The following is a 21,547-nucleotide window of genomic DNA, read 5'->3' as shown; positions in this document are numbered from 1 at the left end:
ACACACTAGCAAAGTAATGCTCAAAATTATCCAAGGTAGGCTTCAATAGTGCATGAACCAAGAAATTCTAGATGTTCAAGCTGAATTTAGAAAAGACAGAGGAACCAGAGATCAAATTGCCAACATCCACTGGATCATAGAAAAAGCAAGAGAGTTCCAGAAGAACATCTACTTCTGCTTTATTAACTATGCCAAAGCCTTTGACTGTGTGGATCACAACAAACTGTGGAAAATTCTTAAAGTGATGGGAATACCAGGCCACCTTACCTGCCTCCCGAGAAATCTGTATGCAGGTAAAGAAGCTAACAGTTAGAAGCAGACATGAAACAACAGACTGTTTCAAAATTGGGAAAGATGTACAACAAGGCTATATATTGTCACCCTGCTTATTTAACTTATATGCAGAGTACATCAAGCGAAATGCCACACTGGATGAAGCACAAGCTGGAGTAAAGATTGCCGGGAGAAATATCAATAACCTCAGATATGTAGATGACACCACCCTTAGGGCAAACAGTGAAGAGGAACTAAAGAGCCTCTTGATAAAAGTGAAAGAGGAGAGTGAAAACGTTGGCTTAAAACTCAACATTCAAAAAACTAAGATCATGGCATCCAGTCCCATCTCTTCATAGCAAACCAATGGGGAAACAGTGGAAACAGTGACAGACTTAATTTTGGGGGGCTCCAAAATCACTGCAGATGGTGACTGCAGCCATGAAATTAAAACACACTTGTTCCTTGGAAGAAAAGATATGACCAACCTAGACAACATATTAAAAAGCAGAGACATTACTTTGCTGACAAAGTATAATAGTCAAAGCTATGGATTTTCCAGTAGTTATGGATGTGAGAGTTGGATCATAAAAAAGCTGAGTGCTGAAGAATTGATGCTTTTGAACTATGGAGAGGACACTTGAGAGTCCCTTGGACTGCAAGGAGATCCAACCAGTCTATTCTAAAGGAAATCAGTCCTGAACATTCATTGAAAGGACTGATGCTGAAGCTGAAGATGCAATACTTTGGCCACCTAATGCACAGAGCTGACTCATTGGAGAAGACCCTGGTGCTGGGCAAGATTGAAGGCATGAGCAGAAGGGGATGACAGATTGCATCATCAACTCAATGGACATGAGTTTGAGCAAACTCCAGGACCTGGTACGGACAAGGAATTCTGGTGTGGTGCAGTCCATGGGGTCACTAAGCGTCAGACATGATAGAGAGACTGAACAACAACAAATATTGAGGGAAGGGGGTTGTACCTTCCCCTGTTCACTTAACTTAATCCCCACTTGGCTGAAGCTATGAGATTATGATGTGACATGAAGCAAAACTCTCTATACTTCATTAACTAAGAACTGACTTTAAACTTTGGAATGAATCCCTGAATTATTGAAGGCATTGTAATACTCCTCAAGCAGCAAGAGTAGGACATGTTTATTCCATTATGGTTGTGTGTCTCACAGATGGTCCTCACTGAGCAGCCCCGTCATCTGCAGGGGTGAGTAATCAGGAACCCATTGCCTCCTGCTCTTCATTGTAATCTCACTCATCATGCACATTTTACATACATCTGTATTCAAATACTGAAGGGCATTTTCTTCTTTTCCCAAAGAGCTTTCAATGAAGACCACAGGGAGAACCATAAATGAACAGACAGATGCATCATGTTAAGAAGGGTGTCAACTCATTCCTTTAATCAGTACACAGTCAATATTTTCCATCATGAATAACTAATAAGTTTCTCAACTCCCTTCCTCAGATGTCATTGCAAAAATCTATCTGAGGAATGTCATCTGCACTTAATGAAGGGACAAGCATCGTAATTAAGTTTTAAGCTATTTCTTCAGCATGAAGTTGCCACGAAGTGTGAAATGACTATAATTCACATCTTTAAGACCCTGAATTTATTAGCATCTATTTTTTATTCAAGGTTAGGGGTATGTGCTTGGATTGTCAAAGGACTTCAAATTTGTCTGTGCTTTGTTATTCCAGAGTGAATGTGCCTGAGCTCAGATGCCAGGAAAGGAAAATTATCATTAATGAGTCAGGTTGTGTTTCTGAAAAAAATCCAAAGACCTGGAAACTCATCTTCCTTTGTGAATAGAAAGCAACCATGAAATAGAGAACTGGGTGAAAGAGGAATTTATTCCTCTATGAATTATGATAACTATGGTTGAGAAAATGAATAGGGATTGCAGGCTGGAGGCATCACGCTAAAGCAAAGTTCTACTGGAGTGTGACTGTAGCAGAACCTTGGGCAAAACAGAAATCTAAAATTTTGAAACATCCAAAAATTGTGAAAGAAAAAAGAATAGATTATTCTCCTTTGGAAATGACTTGGGATGAACAGAAGAAAGAAAGGCATGGCATAAATAAGCATATGGCCAAAATGAGAGACTCCAGGAGACTTTGATGGCTCTCCTTTACAAACAAAGGTAAAAGAGGCAGTTACTCATCGTTCTGCTGGCTGAGCACATAGTTTTGGAGGGAATGAATTTGTGATGATTCACCTAACCTACACCCCTTTGTGGGCAATGGCAAATGCGGAAGATATCTGAGCCAGTGCATCCAAAAATAAAGATGAGTAGGGGCTATATGAGTTTGTAACAGGAAGACCAGTAGAAGCCTGGGGTGTGCTAGACTTTGCCAGAGTGTGTGAAGTTTAAACTGAGAGTTAGCAAATGAATAGGATGATTCATAAAGAGCAGATAAGAATGTTTCAAGAAAAGAGACTAGCATGTACAGCTTCTAAGACACTGTCCAGGAAACCAAGAAAAGGAAGAATGGTTGTAGCCTGCAAATTGAGGAGGCTTCTGATTCAACAGCCAACTCAACACATATGTCTATCTCTGCTTGTTCTGGAAATGCTAACAAAACTGCAGTAAATGGACCAAAAAAGGCACAAATCCACAAAGATAAAGAAAAGCACTGAATAGGAGCAGAACATACCACTCCAAAATACATCCCTTCGGCATAAGGCTTATTTTAGGCTGATGATTTTTAAGAAACAGCAGACAAGGGAGAAGCTCTGAAAACCAAGCAGATGTTACTTTTCTATAAAGAGACATTTACATTTGTAACTAAAATCTCAATATGTAAGGGGTCTCCCTCTCTGTACCAGGTAAAGAAGGCTGAATTTCTAGAAACTCTTTTCAATGCAGAAGGCAATGACAAATCTGCATACAACCTTACCTTTGTTTACTGTGCTTTTCCTGATAATATGCCTGGTCTCCCCTGCACTCCTCATCCAAACCTTTTGTTTTTAGCTAGAGATGATATTTAAGGTGTTGGCTTGGGCCATTTCAGGGAGTTACTCAGTTTTTCTGGCTACCTCCCATGTATACAGGAAGTACACATGTCATTAAACTTTTTTTTTTCCCCATATTAATCTTTCATCACCAGGGTGTCTGAGCCAAGAACTTATAGAGGGAAAATTACTTTTCCCTTCCCACAATTTTGGCAACCCAGGTGGAACTTTCTGAGATATCACGCTTGTTCTAGAGCCTGCGGATGAGATCCTGGAAAACTGGCAGAAGTAGGAGAAAACTAAGAATGTTTACCAAAGTCAGCTCTCCTGAATTTTGCTTTGCAGTGTTCTTTAGGTCAAGAGAGGAAAGTAAAAATGTCTTGCCTCTTCCTTTTCCAGTGTAGATTAGAAGGAGAAACTATTTGTGTGAATAAGTTCCTTGGGTATAGCAAGTTTGGTAAAGATTTACTACGGGAACTCCTGTTTTCCACTGGTTCTCTTCCTCCCATATGGTCATCTTTTCTTCTTGTCTCTGTCTTTTGTTTTACTTGTCATAAGGAGAAGTATAGGTACAAGGTTTTCCTTTCATCCTGTTCTATGTCTTGAGAGCCTGGCTTTGTGACGAGTGAGAATATTCCACTGGTCTCCACCAGCCAGAGGATGCATGTCCAGGCATGCTTCTGGACAACAGCTGAATAGACTGTGAATGCAAGAAGCAATATTCTCTTGGTTCAGTTGTGTTACTGAAACCAAACAGAACCCTGTGGGCACACCGCTCCCTCCAATACTCGTGCAGCAGTGGGGCAAGGTCCTGGCTCCTCCTGAAGGAACACACCTAAACACATTTTTGAGTTCTTCTGCAGGAAGTAAGGCCCTCAACCCAAGTGGAGCTGAGCACAGAGCACTGCTCTGTTACCTCACCACCAATCAGAAGAAAGTCACACATCCTGCCTCTCTCATCCCAAATTTTGCCTATAAAAACCTCTTCCCGAAACATTAAGGAATTCAGGGTTTTTGAGCATGAGTCACTGATTCTCCTTGCTTGGCCCTGCAATAAATCTTTCTCTGCTGCAAACTCTGATGTTTTGATTTGTCTGGCCTTACTGTGTGGCAGGCACACAAACTTGTGTTTGATAACACCAGTTCTGGGGGGAAGGGTTGTCATAAGGGGTCCTCGTCCATAAGGGGCCTTCGCTATCTCAATTTTTATTGCTTTGTTAGTACAGACAAGTCCTATTCCAGTGCCACCTGTCTGTTGTCATGGATTAGCAGGCTTGTGACTTGAGGCTGCTCACATATTTATGGGAACCAGAGATGCTGTTTTCAGGGCACCATTCTTATTTGCCTGGGGCAGTGAAGGTCTTTGCAGAGGAAAAAACAAACACAACAAAGGATTGGAAGGAGGGTCAAGTGTAATTCAAGGTGAGAGGCTAGAGCCTTCATGTGGGGCCAGATCAACCACTTTAAGGTAGTGGGTCAATGTTTTTGCTTATCTTCAAGTCAGCGGGAGCCACTGAAGAACAGCAGACAAAGGAGTGACCTTTAGCACAACTAGGCACATAATTCAAGGCCAGGAAGTCAGGCAAATTTATTTAGTTCTTTCTAAGATGGTCTTAGTTTTATTTATGTTATGTTGGTTCTTGAACAACACAAGTTTGAACTGTATGGGTTCACTTATCTGTGGATATTTTTCATTAGTAAATACTATAGAATCATACAGTCTGTGATTGGTTGAATAAGCAGATATGGAGAGCCAACTATAAGTTATCTGTAGGTTAATCCCTGCATTGTTCAATGGTCAACTGTATATTCTATCAAACCATGGAAAATTCTAGATTAAGAAAACATACGACATCCACTGACTAGAGTTTTTTGTTCTTTATTTTACTTCTTAGATCTCAACTTATTTCAGGTAAAAACTATTTGTCAGTTTGTTCCTCTAAACTCTCATTACTCTTTGTTTTGAAAGGTTATAATTGGAGTAAAACAAGACTGGCTTCAAGCCAGGATCATGAAGGGTATAATTAAACAAGATTTTCTGTCTTTCCACCCAGCAGGGCAATACTACTGGGGGGAAGGAAAGAGAGATCCAGAAGTAATTGTGTGTTTTTCAAGAATAATAGAACAATCTACTGGCACACACTTTACATAATAAATGGCAGCTCCTGACATTTTAATCAAAATAGAAACAATCATAAAGTCAGGATGCTCTGTGTTGAGGCAGAAGGGAGCCTCAACTCAGGAATTTTGGCAGATATATACACATGCCCAATCTGCTCTAAAAGGCAGAGAGCTTAGCACTTACTTTATGATGTCCTGCCTGCCCCGATGACATGGACAAAAGTGCAAATTTATATACCCCTCCCAGTTATGGTCTTATCTTTTGAACACTTTTTTTTTTTTCATATTTTCACATTTTATAGTCTTAAGTTAAAAAGTTAAAGGATAGAATTTGAATTTTTAAAGAAACACACTTGTCTTAGATAATGATAATATGTCACACTGCCTCTCAAATTCAGACAAAAATGGGCTGGCCATTATAGGATGATCAGATGCCTCACTGCACAAGACTGATGACTCTAGCTTTCGTAGACAGTCCAGTAATGATTTTGAGAGAAAGTCTTGTGACATGTTTCAGTTATTAAGGCTTTTCCCCTCATATCTTATGGACTTAAAAGGATTAAAAATCCAGGACCAGTCCTGGCAAGCACGTTGAGAGCATCAGATCTAGATCATAATTCTAATCAACGCTCACTCAAAACTTGCAGATAAAGATGCTTTTGCTCATATCTAGTGGTCCCTACAAGACACAGAGGAAGACTTATAGCCTGGGAAGTTTGGTAAAGTCATGTAGCTACTTTGTGACTGGCATGATACCCTGTATTGCAAGCTGAAAGTGAAAATGTTAGTCGCTTAGTCATAACCAACTCTGTGACCCCATGGACTATAGCCTGCCAGGCTCCTCTGTCCATGGGATTCTCCAGGCAAGAATACTGGAGTGGGTTGCCATTCCCTTCTCCAAGGGATCTATCTTCCAGACTCAGGGATTGAATCTAGGTCTTCCACATTGCAGGCAGATTCTTTACCATTTGAGCTACCCAGAAAGCAAGTATTGCAAGCTGGCCAATGTAAAAAACCATGCTCATCCATGAAAACAAAAGGCATTTCTTTATGGTTCTTACCTGACTTAATTTTTCTCTTAATCTTATCCTTTTGGATTGTTGAGGAAAAAATTACTCTATTCTGGCGTCCTCTCTGTAAACGAGAAGTTTCAACTTTCTCATTAGGATAAATAATCAGTCTAAATTTTGTTCTCCCTCCTTCATATACCATTATGGATATGGCAGAAGTGGGCTTATGTGAGCATGTGGTGACAGGAACAGAGCAAGTTGAGATTCTAGGAGATGTTGCTTTGATCTGCAACAGGCTAGAACTTCATGCCTGAGTCCTCCCTGGATAAACTCTCTCTGGGCTCCCACAGGACCCACTGAACCAGGATTGAATGGTACTAGTAGACCCTGAGATCTGGGCAGGTATCTCATTGTGCCAAACTGGAATGTCTTCTTTGGTGCTCTCAGCCCCACTGCAGTGATGCTCCCCAGGACCAGCCAGCTCACATCATCAGTTAGCCAAATGCATTCCTTGACACAACACTACATAAACATTTCTACAAACTGCCTTTCCCCCACCTACCACCTCTGGAACTAAATGAGATTCCAGATTGCTGACCTAGGTCCCCTTTTCATCTCTTTCCAGTGGGTTATGGGATTGCCTTACAAGTTGGTTTCTTCCTGGAACCCCAAATGAAAATGCACAATGACCCTCTGGTTTTGACTTTCCATGCTGCTAATGCTAAGTCACTTCAGTCATGTCCGACTCTGTGTGACCCCATAGACGGCAGCCCACCAGGCTCCCCCGTCCCTGAGATTCTCCAGGCAAGAACACTAGAGTGGGTTGCCATTTCCTTCTCCAATGCCTGAAAGTGAAAAGTGAAAGTGAAGTTGCTCAGTTGTGTCCGACCCTCAGAGACCCCATGGACTGCAGCCCACCAGGCTCCTCCATCCATGGGATTTTCCAGGCAAGAGTACTGGAGTGGGGTGCCATTGCCTTGACTTTCCATAAACCCTACTTGGTTTCTTCCCTCCTTGACTCACGAAAGAAAGGTCATCAGGACACATATTTCACCACCTGCTTTTTGTACATTTCCTATCTTCTTCCCACAATTCACCAAAGACCAGAAGAGATGAACTTTCCTCATCTTCTTTCTGTCTGAATGGGACTCATCTATGTCTGAGCCTCAGTTTATCCTGTGATATCATCTGCCATCTATCATTCTCTGGCCTCTAATGATAGAATCATAATGTAGCAAGCAGATGAACACAGACTCATGGGTTTAATATCTTTAAGATGGACTATTTATCACAGAAATGAAACTGTTGATAAACAAGGCAAAAGGAAAGGTGAAGATACCTTAAATATCTCCTATCCTTTACCTCTTGTTGTTCTCCTTATGTATTCTAGGAGAAACATGGTGAAAAGGGTAACTGGAGAAAGACTGGGCATAAGGAGGAAAAGGGAAATATATATAGAAGAATTAAAACTCTAGTACTAATAGGAACAAACTAGAATAATTATTGGATGTTGGAATATAGGAGAAAGAGAAAGTGAGGAAGAAAAGGGACATATATATATATATACTGACTCATCTTGAAGATGCACAAGCTGTATTAGTTTTATGATTTTAAACCAGACAGTATTAAAGTCAAGTGTACCTCATTAAGCCCTGGCCTGTGGCTCTCAGATCTTATTTTTCTTGGCATGTACTATGAAATGTGTGAAGAGAAGAGTTGTAAGGTAGTCACAAGCATTTTTGGCAAAATGGAGAAAATACAATGACATGTTAATATAGTTAATTGAGATTGTCCTGTATTCAATTATGAGACTGTCTTTTATTCTGTCTTCTTACATCCTTTTCTTATATAAAATGCAGTTAATAGTAGATGGAAATACTCAATAGTTTTTTGCTTTTGTCTTTGAGAAATAATTGCTGGTTACCATGACTTGATGGAAACTTTTTATGGGTTGAAGAAATACTAAACTCTGGAAACTTCCATCTGATTTCTTGCACCCCTATGAGAGAGAGCTTCTTGAGGGTTCTCCAAATAGCTAACATGTATCAAAATAGTATTCACTGAACTTTTCCTCCATTGGAGGAACTGGGGCTAGGAGAACTCAAGACACTTGTCCAAGCAAGTCTGTCACAAAGCAGACAAACATAGGGGCCAAATTCAAAGCATAAGCTCTTCAGGGGAAAGGATAGGGAGTGTGGGATGGATGTGTACACATTGCTATATTTAAAATGGATAACCAACAAGGACCTATTGTATAGCACAGAGACCTCTGCTCAGTGTTATGTGGCAGCCTGGATGGGAGGGGATTTGGGGGGAGAATGGATACATGTATATGTATGGTTGAGTTCCTTTGCTGTCCACCAGAAACTATCACAACACTGCTAATTGGCTATCCTCCAAAACAAAATAAAAAGTTGAAAAAAGAAAAAGCACAGGTTCTTGACCAACAGGGACACTATTTCATCCTTATTCTATATTCTATGGCCCTGGAATAAGTAACTATGCTATTATCTGGTCTATTATATTTTTTTCATTTCTTTTTTGATTCACTTCAATATTTGTGCTATATGATCGAATAATTCTAAATCTAATACATGCAAAACAGAACTATAAAAATTAGTCTAAGTATATGAAGTTAGGGGGTACAAGAGAGGGAATAAGAAATAAAGAAAATTACAGAACATGTCTGCAAAATGTATAAAGGAAAAAATATATAAATTTCCTCCACAATGGTATTCCCTCATTGACCATGCACCATAGCTGAAAGCTCAATACACAGATCTTACCTCTTTGCTCTGCTCCCCACTCCCTCCAGCTCTTTCTTTGCATTTCTGTCTTTGTCTCAGTGTGTTTCTTTCCCTTTACCTGTGTGTGTATATATTTTTTTAAATCAGACTGTTGACCAATTATTTTTGGTATTGTGAATTTTGAAGAGGACAAAGAAGGGAAGAGGATTGCCAAGCCTCTAATTAAATGAACCCTAAAGCTCTGACAGACTGTTCTTGTCACTTAAATTTATAAACCACTGAGAGCCAATAAACACTTAGCTGGCTATAGACATTTAAAAATACAATTAAAGAAAAATCAGTTCATTTTTGTCAACTTGTGGAAGCTTTGCTAATCCTTGTTTCCCAATGAGACACACAAACTTTAAATTCACACATTTCCAAAGGAGTCAGATTTAGTACTTACCTGGTTAAAAAAAAAAAAAAAAAAGTGGCTTCCCTTATGGCTCAGCTGGTAAAGAATCCACCTGCAATGTAGGAGACCTGGGTTTGATCCCTGGGTTGGGAAGATCCCCTGGAGAAGGAAAAGGCTACCCACTCCAGTATCCTGGCCAGGAGAATTCCATGAACTGTATGGTCCATGGGGGTCTCAAAGAGTCGGACTTGACTGAGGGACTTTCAGTTTCACTTTGGTTAAGTGCATTATTTGGAGCCATAGATGTATTTTATAATTTTTCAGTTTTATCATTAAAATTCTGGTAATATCATGGAAAAAAATAAACAGTAACAAAACACCACCATACTTGGGACTGTAGAATGGGTTTGCTGTCACTGAAACTTTCATTTCTGAATTCAATTAAATACTGTTGAAGCTTGTAAAATTTTCAGTCTTTTGTGACCATATTTGAAACTGCATTCATGCAATTTTTTAAAGAACATAGTATTATAAGGAAATTACAGTCCCTTATGTTTGTAAATAACACAGTAACATTCTTGGGAGCTAGAGAAATAGGTTGGGATACTTTCCCCTATATTAAAAGGCTGTAGAGAACCACACTTTTTGATTTTTGAGATGTGTTTCTGCTTTTTTTTTATTCTGGAAACTAAAATGTTATTTCCTTTGTGAAGCTTATTTAACTCATTTAGGTAGGTTTTGTCATTCTCTGTGTTTCCTCTGATTTGGTTCATATACCTACCCCAGATCTTATTACCTAGTAATTTGAAGTTCCTTTCCATTTTATTTCCTTAACTATAAATTATTTGAGTATGCATTTAGCTCTACATTCAGAGTATTTAGCACATGCCTTGACTCTTAATAAAGTGTTAAAAAAAAACATTTGGTATGAACAAACTAAAAAGACAACCCACAGAATGGGAGAAAATATTTGCAAACAAAGTGACCAACAAGGGATTCATGTCCAAAATATACAGCGCACATATAGTTCTATATAAAAAAGAAATCCCCATCAGAAAATGGGCAGACTTCTCTGGTGGGACAGTGGATAGGTATCTGCCTGCCAATGCAGGGGACTCAGGTTTGATCCCTGGTCCGAGAAGATTCCACACGCTGCGGAGCAACTGAGTCTGGTGCCACAGCTACTAAGCCCCCACTATGAGCCCGCAGGTCACAGCCACTAAAGCCTGTGTGCCTAGAGCCTGTGCTCCACAGAAGAAAAGTCCCACAGTAAGTATGGAAAGAAAAGCAGTGAAAAACTCTAGCAGGGAGGAAGCTCCCATTCCTGTAGCTGAGAGTTGAGAGCTTATCGGAAGAAATGTCAGAGGCCTAAAATCTGCCTCTTATTTACAAACAAGCAAACAAACAAACAATAGACCAAACAAAATAAAACAAAAACTCTCCAACAGCCAAGAAAGGGGTTCTGAGGAAACAAACATTATCCCAACAGAAAAGGTATCTAAAATAGTTAGATTTTTTTTTTTTTTTCATGTTTGATTGGCTGGGGAGCTGGGAAACACTGGATGGATATTTCAGTTTTACTTGTTTATCTGAGAAGTCAATCTAAGTATAAATAAAACTGTGACCTTTTAATTCAGTTTGTTTCCCATTAACAAGACCAAGAAAATCTGGGCATAGAATGTTATTTTTAAAGAAGAGAACAAAAATTCTTATTAGAAACATTCCAATTGAACTGTAGTGGGAGTTCTAAAGATGCACTCACTCACATTCCCACAAATAAATTTTCTGTTAAAATCCTTTGTGTGTATTTCTCAATCTATAAGACATTCAGGTGACTGCATCCTTTTAAACAAATCTTATATAAAATAAGATTATATGCATACAATGTTAATTTCATGATCATGAACTTCTTATTGCTTCTAATTGCAAAATTCAGACTCAAATTGAAGAAAGTAGAGAAAACCTCTGGGCCATTCATGTATGATGTAAATCAAATCCCTTGTGATTATACAGTGGAAATGACAAATAGATTCAAGGGATTAGATCTGAGAGACGGAGCGCCTGAAAACTATGGACAGAGATTTGTAACACTGTACAGGAGGTGGTGATCAAAAGCATCCCCAAGAAAAAGAAATGCAAGAAGGAAAAATAGTTTTCTGAAGAGGCCTTATGAACAGATGAGAAAAGAAGAGATGCTAAAGGCAAAGGAGAAACGGAAAGATATACATAAGTGAATATAGAGTTTCAAAAAATAGCAAGAAGAGACAAAGAGCCTTCTTAACTGAACAATGCAAAGAAATGGAGGAAAACAATAGAATGGGAAAGTCTAGAGATCTCTTAAAGAAAATTAGAGATACCAAGGGAACATTTCATGCAAAGATGAGTACAGTAAAGGACAGAAGTGGCAAGGACCTAACAGAAGAAGAAGAGATTTAAGAAGAAGTGTCAAGAATAATACACAGAACTGTTCAAAAAAGTCCTAATATCAGGATGACCATGATGGTGTGATCACTCACCTAGAGCCAGACATCCTCGAGTGTGAAGTCAAGGGGCCTTAGGAAGCAGTACTACAAACATAGCTAGTGGAGTTGATGGGATTCTAGCTATTCCAAATACTGAAAGATGATGCTGTGAAAGTGCTGCACTCAATATGCCAGCAAATTTGGAAAACTCAGCAGTGGCCACAGGACTGGAAAAAGTCAGTTTTCATTCCAATCCCAAAGAAAGGCAATGACAAAGAATGTTCAAACTACCACACAATTGCACTCATTTCACATGTTAGCAAGATAATACTCAAAATAGTTCAAGCTAGGCTTCATCAGTATATGAACCGAGAACTTCCAGATGTACAAGTCAGATTTAGAAAAGGCATAGAAACTAGAGATCAAACTGCCAATGTCTGTAGGCTCATAGAAAAAGCAAGAGAATTTCAGAAAAAAACATCTACTTCTGCTTCTGTGACTATGCTAAAATCTTTGATTGTGTGGATCACAAGAAACTGTGAAAAATTCTTAAAGAGAAGGGAATACTAGACCAGATTACCTGGCTCCTGAGAAACCTGTATGCAGGTTAAGAACCAACAGTTAGAACTGGACATGGAACAACGAACTGGTTCAAAATTGGGAAAGGAGTACATTAAGGCTGTATGCTGTCACTATGATTATTTAATTTATATGCAGAGTACATCGTGCAAAATGCCAGACTTGATGAATCACAAGCTGGAATCAACATTGCCAGGAGAAATATCAATAACCTCAGATATGCAGATACTACTACCCAAATGGCAGAAAGCAAAGAGGAACTAAAGAGCCTCTTGATGAAGGTGATAGAGGAAGTAAAAAAGCTGGTTTAAAACTCAATATCATAAAACTAAGATCATGGCATCTGATCCGATCACTTTGCAGCAAATAGATGGAGGGAAAAAATACAAACAGTGGCAGATTTAATTTTCTTGGGCTCCAAAATCACTGTGCATGATGATTGCAACCATGAAATGAAAAGACACTAGCTCATTGGAAAAAAAGCTATGACAAATGTAGATAGTATATTAAAAAGCAGAGACATCACTGTGCCCACAAAGTCCCTTTAGTCAAAGCTATAGTTTTTCTAGTAGTCATGTTCATATGTGAGAGTTGGTCCATAAAGAAAGCTGAGCACTGAAGAACTGATGCTTTCGAACTATGGTGCAGAAGACTCTTGAGAGTCCTTTGAACTGCAAGGAGATAAAACCAGTCAATCCTAAAGGAAATCAACTCTAAATATTCATTGGAATGACTGATGCTGAAGCTCCAATACTTTGGCTACTCATTGGAAAAGACCCTGAGGCTGGAAAAGATTGAGGGCAGGAGGAGAAGGGGGCGACAGAGGATGAGATGGTTGGATGGCATCACCGACTCAATGGACATGAGTTTGAGCAAACTCCAGGATATAGTGAAGGACAGAGAAGCCTGGTGTGCTGCAGTCCATGAGGTCACAAAGAGTCAGGCATGATTTAGTAACTGAACAAGGTAACAATATTAATTTCATAATTGTGATAAATTTATCATGAGTATGTTAGATGTTATCATTAGAGGACTATCAGGTGAAGGGTGCATGTGAATTGAATCATTTCCATGAATTTTGCAACTCTTCTTTAAATTTAAAGCTATTTATTAAAAAAATGAAAAATAATGTAAAGAGATTAGACATTTGAAGCAAGAAGTAACCTAGCTTTTTAGGGACAGCAGAGTTCTAAAATTAGCTCAAGGCCACACTGCAGGCTCGCAGTAGGTACCTGACTCAGCTCAGGGCTCTTTCCCCTCTATCCAGCTGCCACTAAGGAGTGACTGTTTCTGCTTCACCTGAACAGTTCACAGTGTGACCTGCTGGTACAAGTCCAGGGAACTCCCTTAGATCACTCTACTTTTCTATAACCAGAAAACACACCAGTGTTAGGTCAGTAAAACTGACCCAACTTTAAAGCCAGAGGTCAGAAGACTTAGTTAGCCAGTTCATTACCTATTTACTCAACATCCAAAGTCAATACCAGTCAATAACTGGGAGTAAAAATGCAGCACCATTAGATGGAAAATGTGAAACATTCACAGACACACTGGTCTGGGCTAATCTATCTGATTATTCTTTCAATTGGTCAGAGGTTCTGCCACACAGTGTCATTAAAAAAAAAAGTAATAAAAAATTTCGAGAAGAACAGAGGGGCCAAGTGATCACATTCTAGCCTCCTGATTCAGTTCAAGCTATTTCGCATCAACACAACCTAAACAGAGGCAAAAAAAAGACCAGTTTTAGGGATACATAGTAAAGAAGTCTTTTTATGCTTCCTGTAACAAAATGTTATTTCTAGCCACTATAGAATATGCTTATCATTTTAGAATAAATGATGAAAAGCAACAATGTCCTGAAAATTTTTATTTCATTGCACTAAACTTATGTTTACTTGTAAATTTTAGAGGTTTAATTTTTTAAGTCAAATGTCAAGGTTTCCAGAGGTTGTGTGCAGAGGACAGGAAGTGCATCCACATCTTCGTAGGAGCAAACACTCTGTCCTCAGGTCTTCAGGATATGGATCTCTACAGTGGGCTGATGCTCAGATATAGTTGTCTTTTAGTTGTTTGGTATGATTGTGTTTGTTTTTAACTATAGAAGGTTTATTTTCCTGTTTAAAGTAAAATTAGCCTAAATCCCTATTTCCTAAGTCTTCCAGTAATAGTTTGTTGCATAGAAAAAGTCTGTATGATATTTAGAGTTCAGCTTCTTTTAGACAGCACTTATCTTTGGGCTGATCACTGCAAATTAGTCACTAGTTGTATAAAAAACAGACAGACAAAAATTCCAACACCCTCCTCAAATAAAACTCCCCGCTCCTAAAGAGGACTGCAAAAAAAAGGGAACTGGGCCACCCATTAGTTTGGTTGAAAGAGTTCTTACATTATAGCCACAAGGATTCTGTGCATTTTCAGAGAATGAGCTCCCTCAGAGTTCTAAAATGCAGGTTTTGGGGGTGCATTTGCTTAAAAGATTCTAGCTTTAGCACATTAACATGAAACACAGGATCTCATCAACACAGAGTCAGGCAACTTCTGGCCTCTAGAAGCCCTGCTGAAAAGTTATTCCAGTAAAACGTAAAACGTTGCAGTGTGGTGTGTAATTTAAAAAATACAGCCCATAGTACACGAGATTTTGCTAAGAAAAGGTTCTTACTCCCCACTAATTATCCTCTTTCATTGGCCTGATTTATTTCCCTATATTCATAAAGACTCACAGGCTTGGCAAGAATGCTATGGTTTTGTAATGAGGTGATATATTCTCCACTTACTGAGGATGTATTTCTGTTTCAGGAAACACCTGCTCCAATGCGGCTGCTGCTGTTTTAGCAAAATAGAGATCTTGGGATTGGTTGTCAAAGAGAAGATGTGACTTGTGCAACACAGTATATTTGCTTATAGTTGATGTCTTTATGAGAGAGTTATTCAGGGCTCTTTATGGTGATTTATGACTGGTCTTAATTAAAAGAAATATGAGAAATGAAGAAAGCTGATATTCACTGAATTCTTCATGGCTATAAGTCCATGGGGCTGGAGAAGACTTTTGAGAGTCCCTTTGACAGCAAAGAGATCAAACTAGTCAATCCTAAAGAAAATCTACCCTCAATACTCATTGGAAGGACTGTTGCTGAAGCGGAAGCTCCAATACTTCGGCCACCAGATGCGAAAAGCTGACTCATTGGAAAAGACCCTGATAATGGAAAAGGTTGAAGGTAAAAGGAAAAAGGGGCAGCAGAGGATTATATGGTGAGATAGCAGCACTGACTCAATGGACATGAATCTTGGCAAACTGTGGGAGTTAGAGGAGGACAGAGGAGCCTGGCATGCCACAGTCCATGAGGTCACAAAGAGTCAGACACAACTTTGTGACTAAACAACAACCTGAGCCCACAGTGAAACTTAAAGTTATATTTGTATCATCATACCATTTTATACGAGTTTCTTTAGGAGGGCTGGGGGTAGCTCTTGGGTGGTAGGAATGGTTTTTAGGTTATAGCTCTCTCTCTCTCTTTGTCCATCTTTATGTCTATCGTTCTTTTCGTTTTCCATAGTTGTTTGCCATAAGTACATGGCTCTGCAGAGCCCTTTTCTGCTAAAAGCAGCATGTTTATGGATATCTGATCAACACCAGTATATGGAATATCCACAGAACCCAGTCCTAGCACCAAATCATTCCAGAAAATAGCTTGTGTTTTATATATATATATATATATATATATATAAAGTATTGTATTTACTATTCAGCTTCTTTTAAACACCACACTTCTTTGGGCTGATTAGCACCAATTACTGACTAGTTCTCTAATATGAGAGGATTATCATATCACAAAATACATCATGAAATAAGCATTGCAAATGAATGAATCTTAAATCTTATTACAAGACTGGCAACCTCTTCCTCCAAACTCTCAACTTTTAGTACTCAGAAAAAATTTTCTCTTGGTTGTAACTTATCTTCACATCCTTTATAACCTCTCCCAGTTTATATACTCATGACACTATGACATCATAGGTATTTAAAATGGATCATCAATCAGTTGTACAGAGAGAGCAAATAGCCACTTAATCAATGCAAACCGTAGTCATAAGTTTACCTTAGTTCCTTGAAGGGATCTGCCCTGACATTAGGTGTCTCTATAGATTTAGGGAACACTGTGCCCTCTGCTCCTGCAAACAAAAGAAAAAAGCAAACAGAGGTTGGAGTGTTGGATGGGTCAGCACAATGAATGGAGTTAAATGCGGTGAATCCTTTATACAAACCAATACACACGTATCTGCCACTGGCTCTAGGGCATGTCTCTGTGCTAGGAGAGCATTGAATCAACTCATGCAAGCAGTCTTTGAAAAAACTAGTAACTTCTTTTGAATGTGTTCTTGCTGAGATCAGAGTAAGGTCATGAGGCAAATACCATGTCGACTTAAAAAAAAAGATGCCTAGAAATGGCATAGTCTGAATCTTGTCTCTCATAAAATATTAACAGTTGTCCAGCTGAAAGTGTTTTGAAAACCAGCAACTGGAACTCTGTTACTGCAGCACAGGGCACAAATCACATAACACATATAACAACTAAGCAGTGGGTTAGATGGTGGAGAATACTGTAAGACTATAAGGAATTTGCCTAATGAAAATTAAGCCAATATTTTTCAGCAAATCAAGTTCTACACTATTATCTTGAAATCTTAAACAAAAGAGAACACTATGAGAGATCATTGAAAGTTCAGCACTTTTACAATTTGAGTATTAACATTGATTCCCAACCCAATCTAGACATTTAGCTCTTGATTTTGCCATAAGCTTTTATCTTTACAATTTGTCAACACCAGTTGAATCTTTCCAGCCATAAAGATTGTGATTATCTGATTTGTCCACTCTCAAAGTGTCTTCAAATCATTTAAGCCTCAGTTTATCACAGACAATTGCACTACATATTTGTTTTTCAATTAAACTTAGGCAGTATCCTGTACTCTGAAGTAAAGGTGTTTACTTTTATATGTTCAGTGTACTTCTTTGATACTGTAAGAAGGGGTGGAATAATATCTTGCATTCATGCGTGAATTTCAGGAATCCTCTTGCACTGTTATAATGTGTACAAATCCTCCATTAACCAGCATTATTCGAAATCCAGGTTTATTCTGACACATACTAATGAGTCTATGACAGTGAATTGATTTCCTGGCTTTTGTAGCAACTATGGAAACATTTATTTGATAGGTGTAACAGACCACAAGCAAAATGAGAAAATTTGTTTATTCCATAATACTATATATGGTCATTAAAAGAATATTCTGGTGAATATTATTATTAATGAGATTAATAACATTATTCTGTGAATAATAACTATCATCCTCAGCTAACATTTTTGAGTAACTACCACATTGCTAGATAATGTCATATATATATATAATTTATTCACTACAACAAGACCATGAAATTGACAGTTCCAAGTGGCATAGGGGCACTTCATGTGGGGACACTGAAGATCTTTCACCGTCCATAGACACTTTTACTTTCTAAGATCCCAAATCACATCATTTTAAATATATCAAAATGTACCCACAGCCCCATTAAATTCAATTTTCAGTATAAATTTTCATAAGAATGTTCAGTTTTATTATGTATGTATTATTTATTTTGCTCCTGTGATTGAAGCTTTACTGTGTTCTTAATAACTGTGATGTTTAATTTTATGTGTCAACTTGACCAGATCAAAGATGTCCAGATATTTGACTAAACATTATTTCTGGATGTGTCTGTGAGGGAATTTCCAGATGTGATTAGGAGTAGCATTTGGATACGTGGGCTGAGTAAAGAGTCTGCCCTCTCCAATATGGCTAGGCATCATCCTATCAGATGAGGGTCCGAATACAACAAAGTGGAAGCAGAAGTGTTCAGCCCTTCCTGCCTGACCCTATGAGCGGGAACATTGATCTGCTCTCAGTGATCCTGGTTCTCAGACCTTCAGACCTAGACTGGAATTGACACTACTGACACCCCTAGTATTCAGGCATTTAGACTCAGACTAAACCACACCACTGGCCTTCCTCAAGTCTCCCATTTAACAGACACTGGCTGTGGGACTTCTCAACCTCTGTAAGTATGAGCTGATTTCTTACAGTAAGTCTCTTTCTCTATACAGACCTTATTGGTTCTGTTTCTCTAAAGAACTCTGACTGATGCAGTGACTGAATAAGAATGGGATTGGCACCCCACTCCAGTACTCTTGCCTGGAAAATCCCATGGACGGAGGAGCCTGGAAGGCTGCAATCCATGGGGTCGCTGAGGGTCGGACATGACTGAGCGACTTCACTTTCACTTTTCACTTTCATGCATTGGAGAAGGAAATGGTAACCCACTCCAGTGTTCTTGCCTTGAGAATCCCAGGGACAGGGGAGCCTGGTGGGCTGCCATTCTTGCCTTGAGAATCCCAGGGACAGGGGAGCCTGGTGGGCTGCCATTTATGGCGTCCCACAGAGTCGGACACGACTGAAGCGACTTAGCAGCAGCAGCAGATTACAAATTACAATGTAGCTTATGTTACATATGTGTTATATTAGGTTTTACAGAATATCCATTTTCCATCTCCAACATTTTTGGGATCTTTTGAGGGGCGCTGTGGAGGCTGCCAAGTAGATAAAACAGGCTTGCAGAACAGGACCGTGACTGACACATCAGAAGGCGGCTCTGGGCTGTCTGAAATCCAAGACCATGCCCTCAGCAACCTCTCAGCACCATCTCGCCTGTCACTGAACAACTCTCATCTGCTGGTACTGCAGTTAACAGGCACTTCCCTTTGACATTCTTAGAGATACTTAGTTCTTAGTCATTTGAACTCTATTTAAAAATGTCTATATTTCTATGTAATATATGTAATTTAAAGGAACAATTATATGACTCAATAAGGAGAAGAGAATTATTTATTTATTATCTATACTCTCTAGTTTCAGCTCAAATCTCTTTTTCCTCTACCAAGAATTCCATGAAAGCTGCAACAGAAAGAGTATTACTTATTTCTAAATCAGCCATCATTGTCTGACACACTCCCATGGCAATGAACACTGCCCGTGGACAGCTTTCATCATTTGAATTTTTACTAGAATGCTGTGAAGACTCATGTTTCACCTCTTTCTCATGCCCATCATTTTATAAGACCTTTGAAGCCAAAGAAGATCTATGTTGCAACTTCTGCAACTGTGCCAAGCACACACACATAGTGTAGCATAGACTTATTCAGACCAATAATCCCAAAACAAAGAATGGCAAGCTCTTATGAACAATGAACCTCAAAAGCTTGGGCCAGTTTTATATCCCGTCCAAACTTTGTGCTGACCCTATTTACTTGTCAAGTACAGTAACAAAACTTCATCTGCTACTTTACTTCTTACATCTTGCTGGACTAGGCTCAAGAAGGAATTCCTCTATTGTAGCTGCGGGATCTGAGCTCGGCCACCCTTCTAAATATACATATATAGTATGACAATAGCGCTTCCAGTACCTTACAGATGCTCATTCTCTGTGTTTGTGGAAAGAAAGAACATGGTCTCCTTTGAACAGCTGAGCCTGGGTCCTCAGCTCGCTGACTGCAGTCGCATCTGCTGCACTCCTGGCTAGGAACAAGTCTTGCTCTGTGTCATATCTTCATCATCTGGCACAGTGCAGGTGCTCAACAAATACTTGTAAGATGGCTACAGCACTCATGAGGTACTGAGCACACACTGTTCAGGGTCTACCTTGGAGACACTCATCTCATTTCTTCAACTAGACTAAGCTCAGTGTGGGCAGGGGCAAGGTCCAATAGAGAATACAGCCAGAGCTGACTTTAGATTTCCAAGACTTCTACTGGATTCATTTCAGTAAGTACTGCCACTTCTGTAAGAGAACTAGTTTACAGCTCTAAAACTCCTCATGTCTCACATATTAAATGAATGTCCACAATCGTGACCTAATGCATTTTAACTATGCCTCTAAAATAAGAGTATGCTTATAAAGGAATGCTATTTGGGTTAAATATAAATATTTCTTTAAAGTAAAATACAATCTAAAGGCTTGCATTTTCTTTCACAGACCAAGAAACTTGCTTATCCTGTACATAAGAGAACTGGGGCTAAAGGCATGTTTAGCTTGTGGTCCTATGGCCAGTAAGTGCTAGAGCTGGGCTTCACATCTGGGCATCTGACTAAAGAACCCACATTTAGCCATGGTGCCCTAGAGTCTTGTTTTCTTAGTGCCAGTCAATGTGGTACTCACTGAAGGCAAGCCAGCAAAACCCAGAGGGGCTAAGCTCTGATAGGTGGAGAAGATGGGTGACTCATAGGCTCTGATGTGGATCAAAGTCAAGGGCATGACACTCAAGCTCCTTCAGCTTCCATCATCCAACCAGATGCCCTTTGATTTTGTTTTTGCTGGACTTCGGCCACAGGGGTCCATATTTCCCATATGCACTGGAGGACGGACTCATGTATATGATTTTCCAGGGGGAAGTAACAAGATCTCTCACTAGCTAAGTGACCTTGGACATAAATCTCTCTGATACTCAGTTTTCTTCTCTGAAAAGAAGGGATACTGATAATACCCTCATCTCCCAGGGATCTTGGGACACTAAATGAGATTTCTGGTCCATAGCAATCATCAGATGCTGCTGCTGCTAAGTTGCTTCAGTCGTGTCCGACTCTGTGCGACCCCATAGATGGCAGTCCACCTGGCTCCCCCGTCCCTGGGATTCTCCAGGCAAGAACACTGGAGTGGTTGCCATTTCCTCCTTCAAGGCATGAAAGTGAAAAGTGAAAGTGAAGTCGCTCAGTCGTGTCCGACTCCTAGGGACCCCATGGACTGCAGCCCACCAGGCTCCTTCGTTCATGGGACTTTCCAGGCAAGAGTACTGGAATGGGGTGCCATTGCCTTCTCCAATCATCAGATGACAGTTAATAAAATAATACTACTCTTATGAAAATGTCCATGAACCCTATTCTTTCCTCCTCTTATCTGG

General features: G+C 39.4%; 1 protein-coding gene across 4 annotated transcripts in view; it reads right to left on the bottom strand.

Moving 5' to 3' along the window:
- Nucleotides 1-21,547, bottom strand: part of SGCD (sarcoglycan delta) — a 1,105,251-nt gene that overhangs the window by 94,630 nt on the left and 989,074 nt on the right. For all 4 annotated transcript variants that reach the window (XM_070792125.1, XM_070792124.1, XM_070792126.1 and 1 more), the window contains one exon: nucleotides 16,658-16,730. In XM_070792125.1, coding sequence (XP_070648226.1) covers nucleotides 16,658-16,730 — 73 coding nt within the window. The remainder of the gene's footprint in view (nucleotides 1-16,657; nucleotides 16,731-21,547) is intronic.

The sequence above is a fragment of the Bos indicus genome, chromosome 7 (genome assembly GCF_029378745.1).
Source record: "Bos indicus isolate NIAB-ARS_2022 breed Sahiwal x Tharparkar chromosome 7, NIAB-ARS_B.indTharparkar_mat_pri_1.0, whole genome shotgun sequence".
Taxonomy (NCBI): Eukaryota; Metazoa; Chordata; class Mammalia; order Artiodactyla; family Bovidae; genus Bos; species Bos indicus.
Note: the sequence above shows the minus strand (reverse complement) of the source record. Positions and strands in the feature narration are given on the sequence as shown.